Genomic DNA, 20,485 nt, shown 5'->3' on the forward strand with positions numbered 1-20,485 from the left:
GTCACACCTATCCTAAAGAAACCTTCCCTCGATCCAACCTCTACTACCAGCTACCGCCCCATATCACTACTCCCACTTGCCTCAAAACTCCTGGAACAGCATGTCCATGCTGAACTTTCCTCCCACCTCTCCTCTAACGCTCTCTTTGACAACCTACAGTCCGGCTTCCGTCCACATCACTCCACCGAAACTGCCCTGACTAAAATCACAAATGACTTGCTTACTGCCAAAGCGAACAAGCACTTCTCTATACTCCTACTCCTAGACCTGTCCTCAGCCTTCGATACCGTTGACCACTCCCTCCTATTACAGACCCTCTCTTCCCTTGGTGTCAGAGACCTCGCCCTCTCTTGGATCTCTTCATACCTCTCAAATCGCACTTTTAGTGTCTCCCACTCCCACACAACCTCTTCATCCCACCATCTCTCTGTTGGCGTCCCTCAAGGCTCTGTCCTAGGACCCCTACTTTTCTCTATCTACACATTTGGCCTGGGACAACTCATAAAGTCCCATGGCTTCCAATACCACCTATATGCCGACGACACCCAGATCTACCTCTCTGGCCCAGATGCCACATCTCTGCTGTCCAAAATCCCGAAATGTCTATCTGCTATATCCTCCTTCTTCTCCTCTCGCTTCCTAAAGCTCAATGTGGCCAAAACTGAACTAATCATCTTTCCTCCGTCTCACCTACACTCTCCACCTAATCTATCTATTACAATAAATAACACCACGCTCTCGCCAGTACCCAAAGTTCGCTGCCTCGGAGTGACCTTTGACTCTGCCTTATCCTTCATACCACACATCCAATCCCTCACCACCTCCTGCCGTCTTCAACTCAAAAATATTTCCAGAATCCGCCCTTTCCTCAATTTGCAATCAACTAAAATGCTAGTGCATGCCCTCATAATCTCCCGCCTCGACTACTGTAACATCCTCCTCTGTGGCCTCCCTGCCAACACGCTTGCCCCTCTCCAGTCCATCCTTAACTCTGCTGCCCGACTGATCCACCTCTCTCCTCAATACCACCCCGCTTCTCCTCTCTGCATGTCCCTCCACTGGCTTCCAATCTTCCACCGTATCCAATTCAAACTTCTAACACTGACCTACAAAGCTGTGCATAATCTTTCCCCTCCGTACATCTCCGAACTACTCTCCCACTACACTCCAACACGTCACCTCCGGTCCTCCCAAGATCTCCTCCTCTCCTCCTCTCTCATTCGCTCCTCACACAACCGACTCCAAGACTTCTCCCGAGCATCCCCAGTCTCCTGGAACTCGCTGCCTCAACACGTCAGACTATCCCCTACCCTTGCAAACTTCAAACGGAACCTGAAAACGCACCTGTTCCGAAATGCCTACAATCTACAATGAACTCGCTGCCGCCCGACCACCGTGCGGAGCTGCCGCCCGACCACCGTGCGGAGCTGCCGCCCGACCACCGTGCGGAGCTGCCGCCCGACCACCGTGCGGAGCTGCCGCCCGACCACCGTGCGGAGCTGCCGCCCGACCACCGTGCGGAGCTGCCGCCCGACCACCGTGCGGAGCTGCCGCCTGACCTACACCCCACCTATTGTCTCCTCCCCATAATCCTATAGAATGTAAGCCCGCAAGGGTAGGGCCCTCTTCCCTCTGTACTAGTCTGTCTACTGTAACTTGTATACGTATTTTGTATGTAACCCCCTTCTCATGTACAGCACCATGGAATTAATGGTGCTCTATAAATAAATAATAATAATAATAATAATAATAATTATTCTGTATGGAGGGCTATGTGGGGCCCATTATTCTGTATAGAGGGCTATGTGGGGTCCATTATTCTGTATGGAGGATTATGTGGGGTCCATTATTCTGTATGGAATGCTATGTGGGGCCTATTATTCTGTATGGAGGACTATGTGGGGCCCATTATTCTGTATGGAGGACTATGTGGGGCCTATTATTCTGTATGAAGGACTATGTGGGGCCTATTATTCTGTATGGAGGACTATGTGGAGCCAATTATTCTGTATGGAGGGCTATGTGAGGCACATTATTCTGTATGGAGGACTATGTGGGGCACATTATTCTGTATGGAGGACTATGTGGGGCACATTATTCTGTATGGAGGACTATGTGGGGCCCATTATTCTGTATGGAGGGCTATGTGGGGCCCAATATTCTGTATGGAGGGCTATGTGGGGCACATTATTCTGTATGGAGGGCTATGTGGGGCCCATTATTCTGTATGGAGGACTATGTGGGGCCCATTATTCTGTATGGAGGACTATGTGGGGCCTATTATTCTGTATGGAGGACTATGTGGGGCCATTATTCTGTATGGAGGGCTATGTGGGGCCCATTATTCTGTATGGAGGAATATGTGGGGCACATTATTCTGTATGGAGGACTATGTGGGGCCATTATTCTGTATGGAGGGCTATATGGAGCCCATTATTCTGTATGGAGGACTATGTGGGCACATTATTCTGTATGGAGGACTATGTGGGCACATTATTCTGTATGGAGGGCTATGTGGGCCCATTATTCTGTATGGAGGACTATGTGGGCACATTATTCTGTATGGAGGGCTATGTGGGCACATTATTCTGTATGGAGGGCTATGTGGGGCCCATTATTCTGTATGGAGGACGATGTGAGGCCCATTATTCTGTATGGAGGACTATGTGGGGCCCATTATTCTGTATGGAGGGCTATGTGAGGCTCATTATTCTGTATAGAGGGCTATGTGGGGCTCATTATTCTGTATAGAGGGCTATGTGGGACACATTATTCTGTATAGAGGGCTATGTGGGACACATTATTCTGTATGGAGGACTATATGTGGCCCATTATTCTGTATGGAGGGTTATGTGGGGCCCATTATTCTGTATAGAGGGCTATGTGGGGCACATTATTCTGTATGGAGGGCTATGTGGGGCCCATTATTCTGTATGGAGGGCTATGTGAGGCTCATTATTCTGTATAGAGGGCTATGTGGGACACATTATTCTGTATAGAGGGCTATGTGGGGCCCATTATTCTGTATGGAGGGCTATGTGGGGCTCATTATTCTGTAAGGAGGACTATGTGGGGCCCATTATTCTGTATGGAGGACTATGTGGAGCTCATTATTCTGTATGGAGGGCTATGTGGAGTCCATTATTCTGTATGGAGGGTTATGGGGACTCATTATTCTGTATGAAGGGCTATGTGGAGCCCATTATTCTGTATGGAGGACTATGTGGGGCACATTATTCTGTATGGAGGGCTATGTGGGGCACATTATTCTGTATGGAGGGCTATGTGAGGCACATTATTCTGTATGGAGGGCTATGTGGGGCCTATTATTCTGTATGGAGGGCTATATGGTGCTCATTATTCTGTATGGAGGGCTATGTGGGGCACATTATTCTGTATGGAGGGCTATGTGGGGCCCATTATTCTGTATGGAGGACTATGTGGGGCCTATTATTCTGTATGGAGGACTATGTGGGGCCATTATTCTGTATGGAGGGCTATGTGGGGCCCATTATTCTGTATGGAGGAATATGTGGGGCACATTATTCTGTATGGAGGACTATGTGGGGCCATTATTCTGTATGGAGGGCTATATGGAGCCCATTATTCTGTATGGAGGACTATGTGGGCACATTATTCTGTATGGAGGACTATGTGGGCACATTATTCTGTATGGAGGGCTATGTGGGCCCATTATTCTGTATGGAGGACTATGTGGGCACATTATTCTGTATGGAGGGCTATGTGGGCACATTATTCTGTATGGAGGGCTATGTGGGGCCCATTATTCTGTATGGAGGGCTATGTGAGGCTCATTATTCTTTATAGAGGGCTATGTGGGGCTCATTATTCTGTATAGAGGCCTATGTGGGACACATTATTCTGTATAGAGGGCTATGTGGGACACATTATTCTGTATGGAGGACTATGTGGGGCCCATTATTCTGTATAGAGGGCTATGTGGGGCACATTATTCTGTATAGAGGGCTATGTGGGGCACATTATTCTGTATGGAGGGCTATGTGGGGCCCATTATTCTGTATGGAGGGCTATGTGAGGCTCATTATTCTGTATAGAGGGCTATGTGGGACACATTATTCTGTATAGAGGGCTATGTGGGACACATTATTCTGTATGGAGGACTATATGTGGCCCATTATTCTGTATGAAGGGCTATGTGGGGCCCATTATTCTGTATAGAGGGCTATGTGGGGCACATTATTCTGTATGGAGGGCTATGTGGGGCCCATTATTCTGTATGGAGGGCTATGTGAGGCTCATTATTCTGTATAGAGGGCTATGTGGGACACATTATTCTGTAAGGAGGACTATGTGGGGCCCATTATTCTGTATGGAGGACTATGTGGGGCTCATTATTCTGTATGGAGGGCTATGTGGAGTCCATTATTCTGTATGGAGGGTTATGGGGACTCATTATTCTGTATGAAGGGCTATGTGGAGCCCATTATTCTGTATGGAGGACTATGTGGGGCACATTATTCTGTATGGAGGGCTATGTGGGGCACATTATTCTGTATGGAGGGCTATGTGAGGCACATTATTCTGTATGGAGGGCTATGTGGGGCCTATTATTCTGTATGGAGGGCTATATGGTGCTCATTATTCTGTATGGAGGGCTATGTGGGGCACATTATTCTGTATGGAGGGCTATGTGGGCCTCATTATTCTGTATGGAGGGCTATGTGGGGCACATTATTCTGTATGGAGGGCTATGTGGGGCCCATTATTCTGTATGGAGGACTATGTGGGGCCCATTATTCTGTATGGAGGGCTATGTGGGGCTCATTATTCTGTATGGAGGACTATGTGGGGCACATTATTCTGTATAGAGGGTTATGTGGGGCACATTATTCTGTATGGATGGCTATGTGGGGCTCATTATCCTGTATGGATGGCTATGTGGGGCCCATTATTCTGTGTGGAGGACTATGTGGGGCCCATTATTCTGTATGGAGGGCTATGTGAGGCTCATTATTCTGTATGGAGGGCTATGTGGAGCCCATTATTCTGTATGGAGGGCTATGTGGGGCTCATTATTCTGTATAGAGGGCTATGTGGGGCCCATTATTCTGTATAGAGGGCTATGTGGGGCCCATTATTCTGTAAGGAGGACTATGTGGGGCCCATTATTCTGTATGGAGGGCTATGTGGGGCTCATTATTCTGTATGGAGGGTTATGTGGGGCTCATTATTCTGTATAGAGGGCTATGTGGGACACATTATTCTGTATGGAGGACTATATGTGGCCCATTATTCTGTATGGAGGGTTATGTGGGGCCCATTATTCTGTATAGAGGGCTATGTGGGGCACATTATTCTGTATGGAGGGCTATGTGGGGCCCATTATTCTGTATGGAGGGCTATGTGAGGCTCATTATTCTGTATAGAGGGCTATGTGGGGCTCATTATTCTGTATAGAGGGCTATGTGGGACACATTATTCTGTATAGAGGGCTATGTGGGACACATTATTCTGTATGGAGGACTATATGTGGCCCATTATTCTGTATGGAGGGCTATGTGAGGCCCATTATTCTGTATGGAGGGCTATGTGAGGCTCATTATTCTGTATAGAGGGCTATGTGGGACACATTATTCTGTATGGAGGACTATGTGGGGCTCATTATTCTGTATGGAGGGCTATGTGGGGCTCATTATTCTGTATGGAGGGCTATGTGGAGTCCATTATTCTGTATGGAGGGTTATGGGGACTCATTATTCTGTATGAAGGGCTATGTGGAGCCCATTATTCTGTATGGAGGACTATGTGGGGTCCATTATTCTGTATGGAGGACTATGTGGGGCCCATTATTCTGCATGGGGGCTATGTGGAGCACATTATTCTGTATGGGGGGCTATGTGGGGCCCATTATTCTGTATGGAGGGCTATGTGGAGTTCATTATTCTGTATGGGGGGGGCTATGTGGGGCCCATTATTTTGTCTGGAGGACTACGCGAGGCCCACGACTTTGTCCAAGTTTTAGCTTTGGCCCTCTGTGTATTAACCCTAACATTTTAACCCTAACACATATTAACCCTAACCCTTAAAGAGTCAACTACCGCCTCCTATTGACTGCTTCTAAACATGACAACTGGAACTTTCCCTTTAATTGAAAAACAAACTACGGTATATCCTTGGGTAGGCAGTAACTGTTTTTCTTTCCAATCTGGGGTCCATATTTTGAGGCTATATTAGGCTATGTGTCCACGGTAGAATGTACCTGCGGATTTTTCTGCATGAAAATCCGCGACTTTCGCGGCAAATCCGCACCTTTTTTTTTGCCGCGGATTTACCGCGGAATTGCCGCGGATTTTGATGCGGATTTTTTTTTTTTTCTCCAATTCTATAGCCAAAATCCACACCAAAATCCGCAACAATAATTGACATGCTGCAGATTTTTCCGGATCAAAATCCGCGGCAAATCCGCCGCGGAAAAATCCGCAGCATGGACACAGCATTTCCAAAATGCCATTGAAATGGCTGGGAAGTGCCGCTGCTGCAGATTTTCAGGAAATCCGCGATAAATCCGCGAGAAATCCGCAGCGTGGACACATGGCCTTAAAGTCTTACATTCCGTTAAACCTGGTGCAAACACATTGATCAATGCCAGCTCTATTCCCCCAACCACCACCTTCCCGTAGTCCCCCAAAAGATTTACCGTAATTCATTGCTGTGGAAAAATGCAATCACTAAGCAGTAGCAGTGAATGTTAGTTTTTCTTTCCACGATGCTGTATTACATCTTTTGTTGCTTTTTCTTGTATGTGTAGAATACATAAAAGATTTATACAGCGTTGTCCATATGATGCAGTTTGACACCACTACTCCTTGGCTTACCTTTTTATTCTCTCTATCCCTTCTAATGGGGTAGCATTGTAATTGCAAAAGAAAAAAAAAATCCACCAGAACAAACTTACTGCCATAGTTTATATATATAAAAAAAAAAAGCCAAGAAGAGAAAATCCCAATGCAGGTTTAATCTCCCTGGGGATCTGCGGAGAATTGTGGAGATCAGCGCAGCGGAGCGCGCGCACACAAGAGTCTGCATTGATATCACTTTCTGAGCTGTACGCTGACAGCTGTGACCTCAAGAATGTAGAGAGAGCCCGGAATATGAGGGATTTTGGTTGTCATTTCTCTCCTCACATCTAGCAAGAAAAAAAAAAGGATATGGGGAAAAAAAAAATCACCTCAAGGCTCAAACTATTGCTTTTTAGCAAAATCGTGCAGAGAAAGAAAAAAAAACAAAAACGGAGCCATCGTCGAACCTGTCAGCGCTCTCCTGACATACAATCTGTCTAGACAGTCCGACCAAGTTCTCGGGGAATCGGATGTAACAGTCAATATTTATTATAGGTTTTTACTGGCTTTATTTTATGGTTATCATATTTTATACATATACCCAAATAAATGCAACTTTTTTTTTTTTTTTTAATTTTATTAAATATTTTAGACATTGTATTAGATTTGTTTTGCATGCATGATCTATATGGGTACGTTTTTATGCTCCCTCCTGGAGAATGTACACGTGATATATATATATATATATATATATATATATATATATAATATATATATATATATATATATATATATATATATATATATATATATATATATATATATATATATATATATATATATATATATATATATAGAGAGAGAGAGATAGAGGGAGATAGTATATATGTATGATATAGATATATAGATAGATAGTATATAGATATATATATATGATATAGATATATAGATAGTATATAGATATATAGATAGTGTATATATATATATGATATAGATAGATAGATAGTATATATATATGATATAGATATATAGATAGATAGTATATAGATATATAGATAGATATAAAAAAATATGTTACCGGCAATGTGTAACAGCCATTCTATAGAATACCTAGGCAATGTATACATTGCCGGATGGGTCGTCAAAGTATGAAATGCATCAGATGTTCTTACATTTCATAGTCATTCTATAGAATACCTAAATGACAAGCAGGCGGAGTGTAGAATACTACAGGGGTGGTCCGTCCAAACGTAGGTGGACAGAGCAGGCAGCAGATCTGTGACTCTGGCTCAGTTGCCCATAGCATTAAAGGGAACCTGTCACCAGAATTTTCGCTATTAAACTAAAAGAATCCCCTTCGGCAGCTCCTGGGCTGCATTCTACAAAGGTTCATCTTGCTACTGGCCCCTCTTTCAGACCTAAATAACTATATAAAATATTACCTTTTGCTATGGTAATAAGGTTTGTTGGCCCCGGGGACGGGCTGTGTTTTGTCTGTTATCCCCCCTCCTGCCGCTGTTCGCCGTCCTCCTATGTTCATGTGCATAGATAAGGCCGCCACCCTCATCTTCCGCAGTACTCCGGAAGTATAGTGCATGCGCAGTGGCACTATCGCGGGACTGAGCACTGTTTTCAAAACGCGAGTGTCGGTGAGGTTATTGCGCAGGCACGAGATTATGGGCGGCGCTGTGAATGTCATCACCAGCGTCATCCAAGTACTCGTCCATAATCTCGTGCCCGTGCTTTTACCTCTGCCTCTACCGTTATGCGCTTGCGCTGGCCATTGCTTATTTTTATCATCCCAGTTTACTTTTTTTTTTTTTGAAAACTGCTCAGTCCCGCGATAGTGCCACTGCGCATGCGCGAGACTCCCGGAGCACTGCAGAAGATGAGGGCGGCGGCCTCATCTATGTAAATGAACACTGGGGGACAGAAAACAGTGGCAGGAGGGGGGATAACAGACGAAATACAACCCGCCCCCGGGGCCAACAAACCTCATTACCGTAGCAAAAGTTAAGATTTTATAAAGTGTCTATTTAGGTCTGAAAGGGGGGCCGGTAGCAAGATGAACCTTTCTAGAATGCAGCCCAGGAGCTGCAGAAAGGGATTCTTTTAGTTTAATAGCGAAAATTCTGGTTCCCTTTAAAATGCCATTCTAGCCTCCCGTGCTGCAACAGATAGTCAGGAATGACACTTCTGATAACTTTTTTATTTCCAGCAAAGATATCCTGTTGTTCATTTTGCATTTCTTCTTTCATGTTTTTCACTGTTTGTTACTAAACACTAATAGTCAGGAATGATACTTCTGTTTCTTTGTGTTTTTCCCAGTAAAGATATCTTGTTGTTCATTTAGGATTTCTTCTTTCATTAGTTTTTTGACTGTTTGTTACTAAAGACTTTTCCAATCTGGACATTGTATCAGACTTTGCCTGAGCTGTTCTTGTCATTCTTTACAATACATAGACATTTTATGTAATGCCTAGGGAAAGTATAGAACAACGCAGATATTTCATACCTTGCCTGAAAACGACAGGAATTGTATACATTGCCTAGGTATTCTATAGAATGCTGGGTTTTCATACATTGCCTGTAACATATATACTTCATCCTAGTTTATCACTTTCCTACCGGTCTGTGCAGCGCTGTTTACCCCGGACTGATCAATATGCTCAGGGCCAAGTGCTCCCTCGGGGTCATTTAATACCATATGTCTTTTGCTTCCTATGTTGTAGTTATCACACTGTGTATAAACCAAACTAAATACCGGAATCGCATCAATGACAGGTCTCCTTTTAAAGAAAATTTATGGCCTACCGTGTATTCAGTCCAAAGTTCTGCGCTAGTAATTTCTCAGTATGTCATAACAGCCAGAACAAGATACAAGGCAGTTGTGTCTGGTGCTAGAAAACCATGTCCTAGTGGTTTGCAAATGAGATGGGGATGGGAATTCTGTATGTTTTTATTTTAAAATTTTACAGATGGACACCTCACTTGTGGGCACAGGTCGGAGGTGCTCCTAAAGCATTGTCATGGCCTTAAAGAGGACCAACCACCAGCATTTTCCTTTATAAGCTAAAACCAGAGCTATACTGGTGCTATCATGCTGATTCTATACATACCTGTAGTTGTGAGATCGGATGTATATTTTCTGAAATATAGGCAAATAAAGTTTGTGAAATGCAGTCTTATTTGATTGATAGGTGCTGCAGAATATCTAAGTGGGTCGGGTTTTGCTAGTTATCACCGCGCCTGTCTGCCTGCCTGTTCTTCCTCACCATGTTTTTCTTTCCTCCCCATGTAATAAGAAATGGAGAGGAAGGACAGGCAGGCAGACGGGGGCAGGAATAACTAGCAAAACCCAACCCACTTATTAGCTATTCTGTAGCTGCAATCAATCAAATAACAGTACATTTCACAAACTTTACTTGCCTGTATTTCAGAAACTATACATCCGATCTCACAACTAAAGGTATATTTACAATCAGCATGATAGTGCCAGTATAGCACAGGCTTTAGTTTATATAGGAAAATCGTGGTGGTTGGTCCTCTTTAAGTAGCGCAAACGTTCCTCTTCCTCTTTGTTTGTCGATGACCTGTATGGAGGAGGTGGATTTTTGGCTCAGTTAATTAACTAAGCTAGCACCATTCCTTATCACGGCTGGCTCATTCATTAATGAATCTATATTTTGGATTTGAAGATGGTTTTCTGGTGTTGGATGAGCCCATAAAGGGTTATTCGTGCCTCCTGTCCTCAGGTTTGCCAAGCTCCTTCTAACTTCCTGCTTGCTGGAGGGTGGGCTGCTCTTGCTGATTGACAGTTTGGGCTAGCGGCAGAGATAGTTACTCCTGCAGCGTCGAAAGAGCGCAGTGATACTGAAGCGACAAGATCCAGAAACCTGGCTAGCTTCAGATCCGTGCTTTAAAGTATAAGGAAAGAGGTTGTAAGCGCTGCACTTCTTGCCATGGAGATTGGCCACCTCTGATTGGCTCCATATGTGGCCTCCAAGCTAGGAAACAAGTTTTATACTATAATAAAAATTACCCAGTTCTTGAGGCTCTTGAGTAAGAACTTAAAGCAAAACTCCAGTGTTTTTGTTTTTATTGCTCGGCTGGAGTGGTGTTTTAAAGGGGCTGTCCACTAATTTGACATTGATGGCCTATCCTTAGGATAGGTCAGCAATGTCTGATTTGCCAGGGTCCGACACCCAGCACCCCTGCCAATCAGCTGTAGTCGGTCCCAGCGGCAGCAGGTAGCAGGAAATGCTCCGTTCTGGAGCTGTCCCATCTTCTGATAGTGGCCGAGGCCGGGTACTGCATATCCACCTCCTGTGGATTAGAATGGGAGATGGATGTGTAGTCCCCGGCCTTGGCTACTATCAGAACACTGTGAAGCACCAGAACTGAGCGTTTCCTGCTACTGCCTTTGGGAGAGAGTACAGTTGATTGGCGGGGTGTCGAATCCCAACTGATCAGACATTAATGGCCAAAGGATAGGCCATGAATGTCAAAGTAGTGGACAACCCCTTTAAATCGAAGTCCTCCGCCCTCTATCTTATACTCACCTGCCGCTATCTTCATCTTTTTCCAGCATCACTCCGATCGGTCTTCTGTGATTTGAAACCTGCCAGCATCTCTAGTGTTTCACGGAGTGGCAGAGGTCACAACACAATACAAGTCTATGAGAGCTTCATACTGGCTCTCATAGACTTGCACTGGGAGCTTGTGAATCCGCTTCTGACTTTCGGCCATGCAGAAGTTACAGTCACGAGCGTGGAACCGGAGCGACATCAGTAAAAGTTGAAGTCACCAGAAGTTGAGTATATGACAGGAGACTTAGATTTAAAGTGCCACTTCAGCACTAAAAAAACAAAACAAATTCTGGACTGGTGCTTGGAATTGCAAAGTTGCTGGTTTTGGGCAGCGAATACCTGATGACAGGTTTCCTTTTATAGCATTTTGTTAGTGTAGACATTAAGTCAATAGCCTTAATATTAAGAAATCCTTAAAGGACCACCTCAAAAAGTTGGCAAAAATGTCTGATGGATGGAGGGTCCCACATTTATTTCCAGAAAATGACCATCCCACCTTGTTAGGTTGTCTTGGTCCGTATAAGTGAATGGTGAAGGCCATCTTTCCATTTATTCCCACCTGGACACAGCGGCTGACAGCAGCTCCATCAGACAAATCGGGGGACTTCTGTCCTGGAGATGGTGGGGTACCATAGGTGACTATGCTGTGGATGTACGGTGGGAATAACTTGTGTGTTGAGCTCGTGCTAAGATTATATGGTGATGATTAGTAATCAATGCCCTGTCCGTGATAATCCGTCTCTTTGGTTATCACACGCATATACAAATGAAGCATCGGTAGGTTTCGAGAACAATGTAGAAAGCCGCTATCAGACTGGCTGCTTTTGACATCGTGTGAAGACGTCTGCAGAGCCCGACCCAACTCACAAGGGTCAGAGACTTTGCAATGGTTGGATGGTCCTGATACAAGCGCTGTTCAGACATGCTGGTTACTGACTGAGAAAGAAGGGGTTTGTGACCCGTGAAGTTTGTAAACTACCAACAAGAAATCCTGACGTGCATGAAATATCTCTACAAGATAAAGTAAACTATCCTTACATTCACTCTCAAGAAAGTTCCGGCTTGCGGTGATGCTTGCGGTGATGCTTGCGGTGATGCTTGCGGTGATGCTTGCGGTGATGCTTGCGGTGATGCTTGCGGTGATGCTTGCGGTGATGTTTGCGGTGATGCTTGCGGTGATGCAGCCGGTGCAGAGTCTTCAGGGCAATGCTCCCTGGATCAACGTTTGCACATTAGCTCATTTCGGATGAAAGAAAAGTCTCCCTAACATTACTTAGGCCGTGTGTTACCAAAATCACGAGTTAAAAGTTCTAAGAAAATGTATTTTGGATGTTTATGCCTAGACCTTGGGATAGAGATGAGCGAGAACGTAAATGGCATCCTCAAGTTTGTGAAAACGTATGATTATCGTATCTGCACACCTGTGACTAAGAGATGAGCAGTCATATGCAGGAGCACCTGATCCAATTTGTGAGGGCCTCGCTCCAATTTGTGAGGGCCTCGCTCCAATTTGTGAGGGCCTCGCTCCAATTTGTGAGGGCCTCGCTCCAATTTGTGAGGGCCTCGCTCCAATTTGTGAGGGCCTCGCTCCAATTTGTGAGTGCCTCGCTCCAATTTGTGAGTGCCTCGCTCCAATTTGTGAGTGCCTCGCTCCAATTTGTGAGGGCCTCGCTCCAATTTGTGTGGGCCTCGCTCCAATTTGTGAGGGCCTCGCTCCAATTTGTGAGGGCCTCGCTCCAATTTGTGAGGGCCTCGCTCCAATTTGTGAGGGCCTCGCTCCAATTTGTGAGGGCCTCGCTCCAATTTGTGAGGGCCTCGCTCCAATTTGTGAGGGCCTCGCTCCAATTTGTGAGGGCCTCGCTCCAATTTGTGAGGGCCTCGCTCCAATTTGTGAGGGCCTCGCTCCAATTTGTGAGGGCCTCGCTCCAATTTGTGAGGGCCTCGCTCCAATTTGTGAGGGCCTCGCTCCAATTTGTGAGGGCCTCGCTCCAATTTGTGAGGGCCTCGCTCCAATTTGTGAGGGCCTCGCTCCAATTTGTGAGGGCCTCGCTCCAATTTGTGAGGGCCTCGCTCCAATTTGTGAGGGCCTCGCTCCAATTTGTGAGTGCCTCGCTCCAATTTGTGAGTGCCTCGCTCCAATTTGTGAGGGCCTCGCTCCAATTTGTGTGGGCCTCGCTCCAATTTGTGTGGGCCTCGCTCCAATTTGTGAGGGCCTCGCTCCAATTTGTGAGGGCCTCGCTCCAATTTGTGAGGGCCTCGCTCCAATTTGTGAGGGCCTCGCTCCAATTTGTGAGGGCCTCGCTCCAATTTGTGAGGGCCTCGCTCCAATTTGTGAGGGCCTCGCTCCAATTTGTGAGGGCCTCGCTCCAATTTGTGAGGGCCTCGCTCCAATTTGTGAGGGCCTCGCTCCAATTTGTGAGGGCCTCGCTCCAATTTGTGAGGGCCTCGCTCCAATTTGTGAGGGCCTCGCTCCAATTGTGAGGGCCTCGCTCCAATTTGTGAGGGCCTCGCTCCAATTTGTGAGGGCCTCGCTCCAATTTGTGAGGGCCTCGCTCCAATTTGTGAGGGCCTCGCTCCAATTTGTGAGTGCCTCGCTCCAATTTGTGAGGGCCTCGCTCCAATTTGTGAGGGCCTCGCTCCAATTTGTGAGGGCCTCGCTCCAATTTGTGAGGGCCTCGCTCCAATTTGTGAGGGCCTCGCTCCAATTTGTGAGGGCCTCGCTCCAATTTGTGAGGGCCTCGCTCCAATTTGTGAGGGCCTCGCTCCAATTTGTGAGGGCCTCGCTCCAATTTGTGAGGGCCTCGCTCCAATTTGTGAGGGGCCTCGCTCCAATTTGTGAGGGCCTCGCTCCAATTTGTGAGGGCCTCGCTCCAATTTGTGAGGGCCTCGCTCCAATTTGTGAGGGCCTCGCTCCAATTTGTGAGGGCCTCGCTCCAATTTGTGAGGGCCTCGCTCCAATTTGTGAGGGCCTCGCTCCAATTTGTGAGGGCCTCGCTCCAATTTGTGAGGGCCTCGCTCCAATTTGTGAGGGCCTCGCTCCAATTTGTGAGGGCCTCGCTCCAATTTGTGAGGGCCTCGCTCCAATTTGTGAGGGCCTCGCTCCAATTTGTGAGGGCCTCGCTCCAATTTGTGAGGGCCGGGCTCTGGTTGGCGAGGGCCGGGCTCTGGTTGGCGAGGGCCGGGCTCTGGCTGGCGAGGGCCGGGCTCTGGCTGGCGAGGGCCGGGCTCTGGCTGGCGAGGGCCGGGCTCTGGCTGGCGAGGGCCGGGCTCTGGCTGGCGAGGGCCGGGCTCTGGCTGGCGAGGGCCGGGCTCTGGCTGGCGAGGGCCGGGCTCTGGCTGGCGAGGGCCGGGCTCTGGCTGGCGAGGGCCGGGCTCTGGCTGGCGAGGGCCGGGCTCTGGTGGCGAGGGCCGGGCTCTGGTTGGCGAGGGCCGGGCTCTGGTTGGCGAGGGCCGGGCTCTGGTTGGCGAGGGCCGGGCTCTGGTTGGCGAGGGCCGGGCTCTGGTTGGCGAGGGCCGGGCTCTGGTTGGCGAGGGCCGGGCTCTGGTTGGCGAGGGCCGGGCTCTGGTTGGCGAGGGCCGGGCTCTGGGTTGGCGAGGGCCGGGCTCTGGTTGGCGAGGGCCGGGCTCTGGTTGGCGAGGGCCGGGCTCTGGTTGGCGAGGGCCGGGCTCTGGTTGGCGAGGGCCGGGCTCTGGTTGGCGAGGGCCGGGCTCTGGTTGGCGAGGGCCGGGCTCTGGTTGGCGAGGGCCGGGCTCTGGTTGGCGAGGGCCGGGCTCTGGTTGGCGAGGGCCGGGCTCTGGTTGGCGAGGGCCGGGCTCTGGTTGGCGAGGGCCGGGCTCTGGTTGGCGAGGGCCGGGCTCTGGTTGGCGAGGGCCGGGCTCTGGTTGGCGAGGGCCGGGGCTCTGGTTGGCGAGGGCCGGGCTCTGGTTGGCGAGGGCCGGGCTCTGGTTGGCGAGGGCCGGGCTCTGGTTGGCGAGGGCCGGGCTCTGGTTGGCGAGGGCCGGGCTCTGGTTGGCGAGGGCCGGGCTCTGGTTGGCGAGGGCCGGGCTCTGGTTGCGAGGGCCGGGCTCTGGTTGGCGAGGGCCGGGCTCTGGTTGGCGAGGGCCGGGCTCTGGTTGGCGAGGGCCGGGCTCTGGTTGGCGAGGGCCGGCTCTGGTTGGCGAGGGCCGGGCTCTGGTTGGCGAGGGCCGGCTCTGGTTGGCGAGGGCCGGGCTCTGGTTGGCGAGGGCCGGGCTCTGTTGGCGAGGGCCGGGGCTCTGGTTGGCGAGGGCCGGGCTCTGGTTGGCGAGGGCCGGGCTCTGGTTGGCGAGGGCCGGGCTCTGGTTGGCGAGGGCCGGGCTCTGGTTGGCGAGGGCCGGGCTCTGGTTGGCGAGGGCCGGGGCTCTGGTTGGCGAGGCCGGGCTCTGGTTGGCGAGGGCCGGGCTCTGGTTGGCGAGGGCCGGGCTCTGGTTGGCGAGGGCCGGGCTCTGGTTGGCGAGGGCCGGGCTCTGGTTGGCGAGGGCCGGGCTCTGGTTGGCGAGGGCCGGGCTCTGGTTGGCGAGGGCCGGGCTCTGGTTGCGAGGGCCGGGCTCTGGTTGGCGAGGGCCGGGCTCTGGTTGGCGAGGGCCGGGCTCTGGTTGGCGAGGGCCGGGCTCTGGTTGGCGAGGGCCGGGCTCTGGTTGGCGAGGGCCGGGCTCCGGTTGGCGAGGGCCGGGCTCCGATTCGTGAATTCCGAAGAAGATGCATTCACATATAGAGGTGGACAGGTATATCTGAGTGTCTCTTATGTTGTAATCGAAGGCTTTTGTGATGTTTTATTTGACAGACAACAGCTTTGACCTCTTGTCATCTTGCTGCAAGAAAAAAATCTGTTTGCTTCAAATATATCCATGACTCAAGAAATAATTCCTCTAAGATTGTGTGCACATGCTGCATTTTTTGAGTTTTTTTGGTGCAGATTTGTTTTAAAAAGTGAAGAGATTTCTGATTCCGACAAAGGTGACCGAGAATCCGGAAGTTTCATACACACGCTGAGTCTTTTCTCCTTGCAGATTTAAGTCTGCAGATGTCAATTCTTTCAGAGTTTTTACGGCAGATTTCACCCATACTAGTGAGTAGGGAAAAATCTGCACCGAAAATGTGCATTTTTGGCTCTGTGTTTTTTGTGCCAAGAAATGCAGAAATTTGGGCACCAAACACTAAATGTTTGCACATACCATTAAAGGACTATAAGTCATAGGCAGAGTCTAGAACCCTTCCACTGCTAAAGATATATGTAACATGTATTAAGGGTACGTGCACTCACTGCAGATTTGGTGCAGACATTTTCTGTATGAAATCTGCACCTTCTGGCAGAAAAATGCACCAAAAAAAGCATGCTTTTTATTGCAGTTTGTGCCATGTTTTTTGTTTTTTGTTTTTTTTTTATTATAAAGAAGTCGATGTTTGGAAGGGCTACAAAACGCAGGAAAAAAACACACCAAGAAATGACATGCAGCAGATTTTCTGCACCAAATTTGCAAGTAAAAAATAAGCAATGTGTGCAATACTTCAGAATTCTAATAGATTTTGATGGTATGAAGATAGACATGCAGATTTGTGCCACAAACTGCACCAAAAAAAACCCCATCATGTGCACAAGGCCTAAATGTTTGTTACTGCTGGAACGTCAAGGGGCAGCACTCACTGAAAGATGGAGGTCAGCACAAAATGTTTTTGTTCTGTGTTTGTGTGTAAGGGAGAGAGAACAGGCGGGAAGACGGGTCCGCAGAATGCATGGTCAGCTCTCCGCCTGTGAGCTTATGGGGGTGACACAGGAACCTTTCTTCTTGTTATCACAACCACCCAATTAATTTTGGCTTGTCACTTTCATCTGTTCTCAATGACCCAATTGGTGAATTGCACCCCTGAGTAGTGATGGGCATACTCGCAGATACCCCGGAACAGCGGGTTTAACTGGTTAATAAAAAACCAAACTGTTCTGCCCGGCTATCAGGCTGGACGATGGTCCCTATATAAGTCTATGGGGGCCACAATCGGGCGCTTAAAAATGGTGGTAGAAGGGATAGGGCCTGATCAAAAAAAGACATGTCACTTGCTATCAATATATAATTTTTTTACCCGATGTAATCGCCGTTGTTCTTTTCGCTTTTTTTTTCTTTTGCTCCTGCACTTTACCATTCCTGAGATGTTGCACCCCCTTCTTTTTCCTGTTTTTTTTAATCTAGTCTTTATAGCCAAAAGGGCGTGGTCTTCAACTCTTCTCTGTACGTGTCATCTTGAGATCCATGCCCAGTTGGCCAAAAGGATTCTGTTTATGTACAAGGAAGAGGGGGCAATAACTCAGGAAAGGGGAGTTACCGGAACAAAAAATAACCCTGCTAAGTGACTCGTTAAGATGTCTGGCACTGAAGACACCATTTTTTTTCTGTCCTTATTTTACAAAAGAGATCCTTATGAACATAGATAAGTTCAGCTTTATATTATATATTACCACCATCTGATATGTATGGGGGTCTCCTGACTCCACCCTGATCGGAGATGTCGGTGGCGACAAGGAACCGCAATTGGAATTCTTACACCTGATATTTTTTATTTTCATGAGTAGTAAGTCACTGCCAGAGGGGTCTGGCAGCAGCTTTTTCCTCTCGGCCTATTGAAAAGACTTGAATTCTCGGCCAAGCTGAGTATCTGGGTGTGTGGGGAGAGTCAGGAAGGGTGACTGTGTTTATGGCCTCCTTTAGGGTTATGACTTTCTAACATTGATATTTTTGGTCTTTTGTAGGAGGATGAGGAGGCTGTCGCTTACCTGGACCAGGATGACAGCGAAGATGAATTGGACCTCAGCGCCCTCCCTGACCCTGATAAGTACAGAGGAGATGATGACGATGATGATAGTGATGGAGACCACAAGGATGACCGCAGTGGAGAGGAGAGTAGCAGGTACATTGCCTTGAATATTTCTCTCCAGGTCAAAGCGGGTTTACTCAGAAAACTTCAAGAACATTTGCAGATAATATTCTCTCGCTTTATCACAGCTGTCCACTTCAAGTGAATTTTTAATGTTAAATCCCTCTGCCCACTTCCTAAAACCAACACTGCCAGGAGCCCATTGGACAGATGCTGCAACCATCTGGACAGGACTGTCAGAACTTGTTGTTTCAGGACATTAGAATTTCAGATTCTCTCGGGACCCTATTTCAAGTCTCCGAGACACAAACCCATAAGATGAGGGAAAAGAGGCATGTTCGCCTTTGAAGATGCTTTGTCCTCATTAGAGCAGGGTCAGATTCACACTATGTCCCAACTCCGTCCCTAAGCCGTGGGTACCGCATCAATGTGGACATGATGGGTTTTGTGTCTACGTGTCCATATGTTTTCCAGTATGGACCTGCTGTGTTTGATGACTAAATTCACCTAATTATACTGTTGTCTAACAATTTGAGAAGTCCTAGCATTAACCGTAGAGTTGATGTAGAAAAGAAGCTTGTAGCCCCCTTGCTCTACAGCCGTAAAACGTGAAAATTCTGGTAGCATAGAGGACAGGAGTAGAGATGAGCGAACCTGTGGAAGTTCAGTTCGGCGGGTTCAGATAACGTTTGGTTTGGGACTCGGACTTGACCTAAACCTCAATGGAAGTCAATAATTGGGCAGTTTGGGTCTCTACCCGCAAGCAGCCAGCCATAAACAGATCACTTCCAGCATTGGGGTTTTCCAATTTTTCTGTTTGCTGCACACTACCGCCGATCATGCTGTTGTTACCCCCAGTGTGAGCCGATCAAATACTGCAAGCGATTCACACTGGGCTGAGGACTGAGCGTACCCGAGCACAGCGATCCTCGCTTTAGTGGTCAGCATATGTAAAGCATCCGAACCCAAACTCTGTTATTTGGGTTTGGGTTTTTTTAAGTCTGTGTTTGGTGCGAACACCAAACCTCAAATTCGCTCATCTATAGTTACAAAATAGTGCCATAAGTTGCATCACAAAAGTGACCCATCCCTTTAAGGGTGTTAAATTGTCTTTGTTCTTATCAACAATAGTGAAATCCTTAGAAAAATGAAGGCTCTTAGCACAAGAATTGGCCAATTCATGTGAGCCCATCAACCATGACAAGGTGACCATTCTTAAATAAATCCCTATCTTAGTGTCATGCCTCTCTTGGACTAAAAGTCTAGAAATATATGGGCAGATAAGATCTGTCGCTAATTAAAAATAGCCTGTGGCTGATGGGTGGAGAGCACAGTCCTAATCGAAGGCTGTCTACACCTAAAATATATACTGCAGGAAACAAAAAACTGCATCTCCATATAGAACATAGCATGTCTGAACACGTTCCAGCTGCTATAACTACACGAAACACACACAAAAAATGGCGAAGATATAACATATAAAATGCATTGATGCTATATACAGTATTTTTCGTTTTATAAAACGCACCGGATTATAAGACACACCCCAAATTCAGAGCAAAAAAGGTAGAAAAAAAAAATGGGACTTGTAATCTGGGGGTGTCTTACCGGGGGTTGCAGTAGCGGTGGTGGAGGAGTCACAGGAGGCAGGGGCGGTGGGTGTCCCAGAAACTGTAGTCTGTGCTTGTGCAGCGGTGCATGCTGGGGCTGCGGCGGAGGCTCGGGCTGCCGTGCTGGGGCAGCGGCTGTGGGTTGTGAGGGCTTCAAAGAAATGCCGCCAAGAGTCAGCTTAGATTGACCTCTAGGCTCAATAGCAAGCCGAGATCTCCTCTGCGCAAGCGCCACCTCCGGGCGCCATTTTCCTGAAGTCCACTGGAGGGAGATCAATGGGCCGGAGGCGGTGCCTGCACAGATGAGAGGTCCATCTGCACACGCGCCGACTCTGGGCAGCATTATTTGAAGTCCTCACCGCCCGACCCGCAACACCAGTCCACCTGCCAGAGACCTTGCAGAGCAGCCCCAGCTTTCGGAGACCCTGTGCAGACAACGCACAGCCGCTGCAGCCACCGGAGACCTCTCACAGCAGCTGCAGATACCACACAGCCGCCCCAGCAGCAGCTGCCTGAGACCCCACAGAGCGGCTGCAGGCACATCTGCGCCAGCACCATGCACCACAGACCCCGCACCAG

At 48.2% G+C, this 20,485-nt stretch overlaps 1 protein-coding gene across 1 annotated transcript in view; it reads left to right on the top strand.

Annotated features, from left to right (window-relative positions):
* Window positions 1-20,485, top strand: part of DDX10 (DEAD-box helicase 10) — a 349,483-nt gene that overhangs the window by 292,575 nt on the left and 36,423 nt on the right. Inside the window, exon 17 of the mRNA XM_075337422.1 lies at window positions 18,172-18,329. Within this exon, the coding sequence (XP_075193537.1) occupies window positions 18,172-18,329 (158 nt within the window). The remainder of the gene's footprint in view (window positions 1-18,171; window positions 18,330-20,485) is intronic.

Source organism: Anomaloglossus baeobatrachus, chromosome 2 (assembly GCF_048569485.1).
Source record: "Anomaloglossus baeobatrachus isolate aAnoBae1 chromosome 2, aAnoBae1.hap1, whole genome shotgun sequence".
In the NCBI taxonomy this organism is placed as follows: domain Eukaryota; kingdom Metazoa; phylum Chordata; class Amphibia; order Anura; family Aromobatidae; genus Anomaloglossus; species Anomaloglossus baeobatrachus.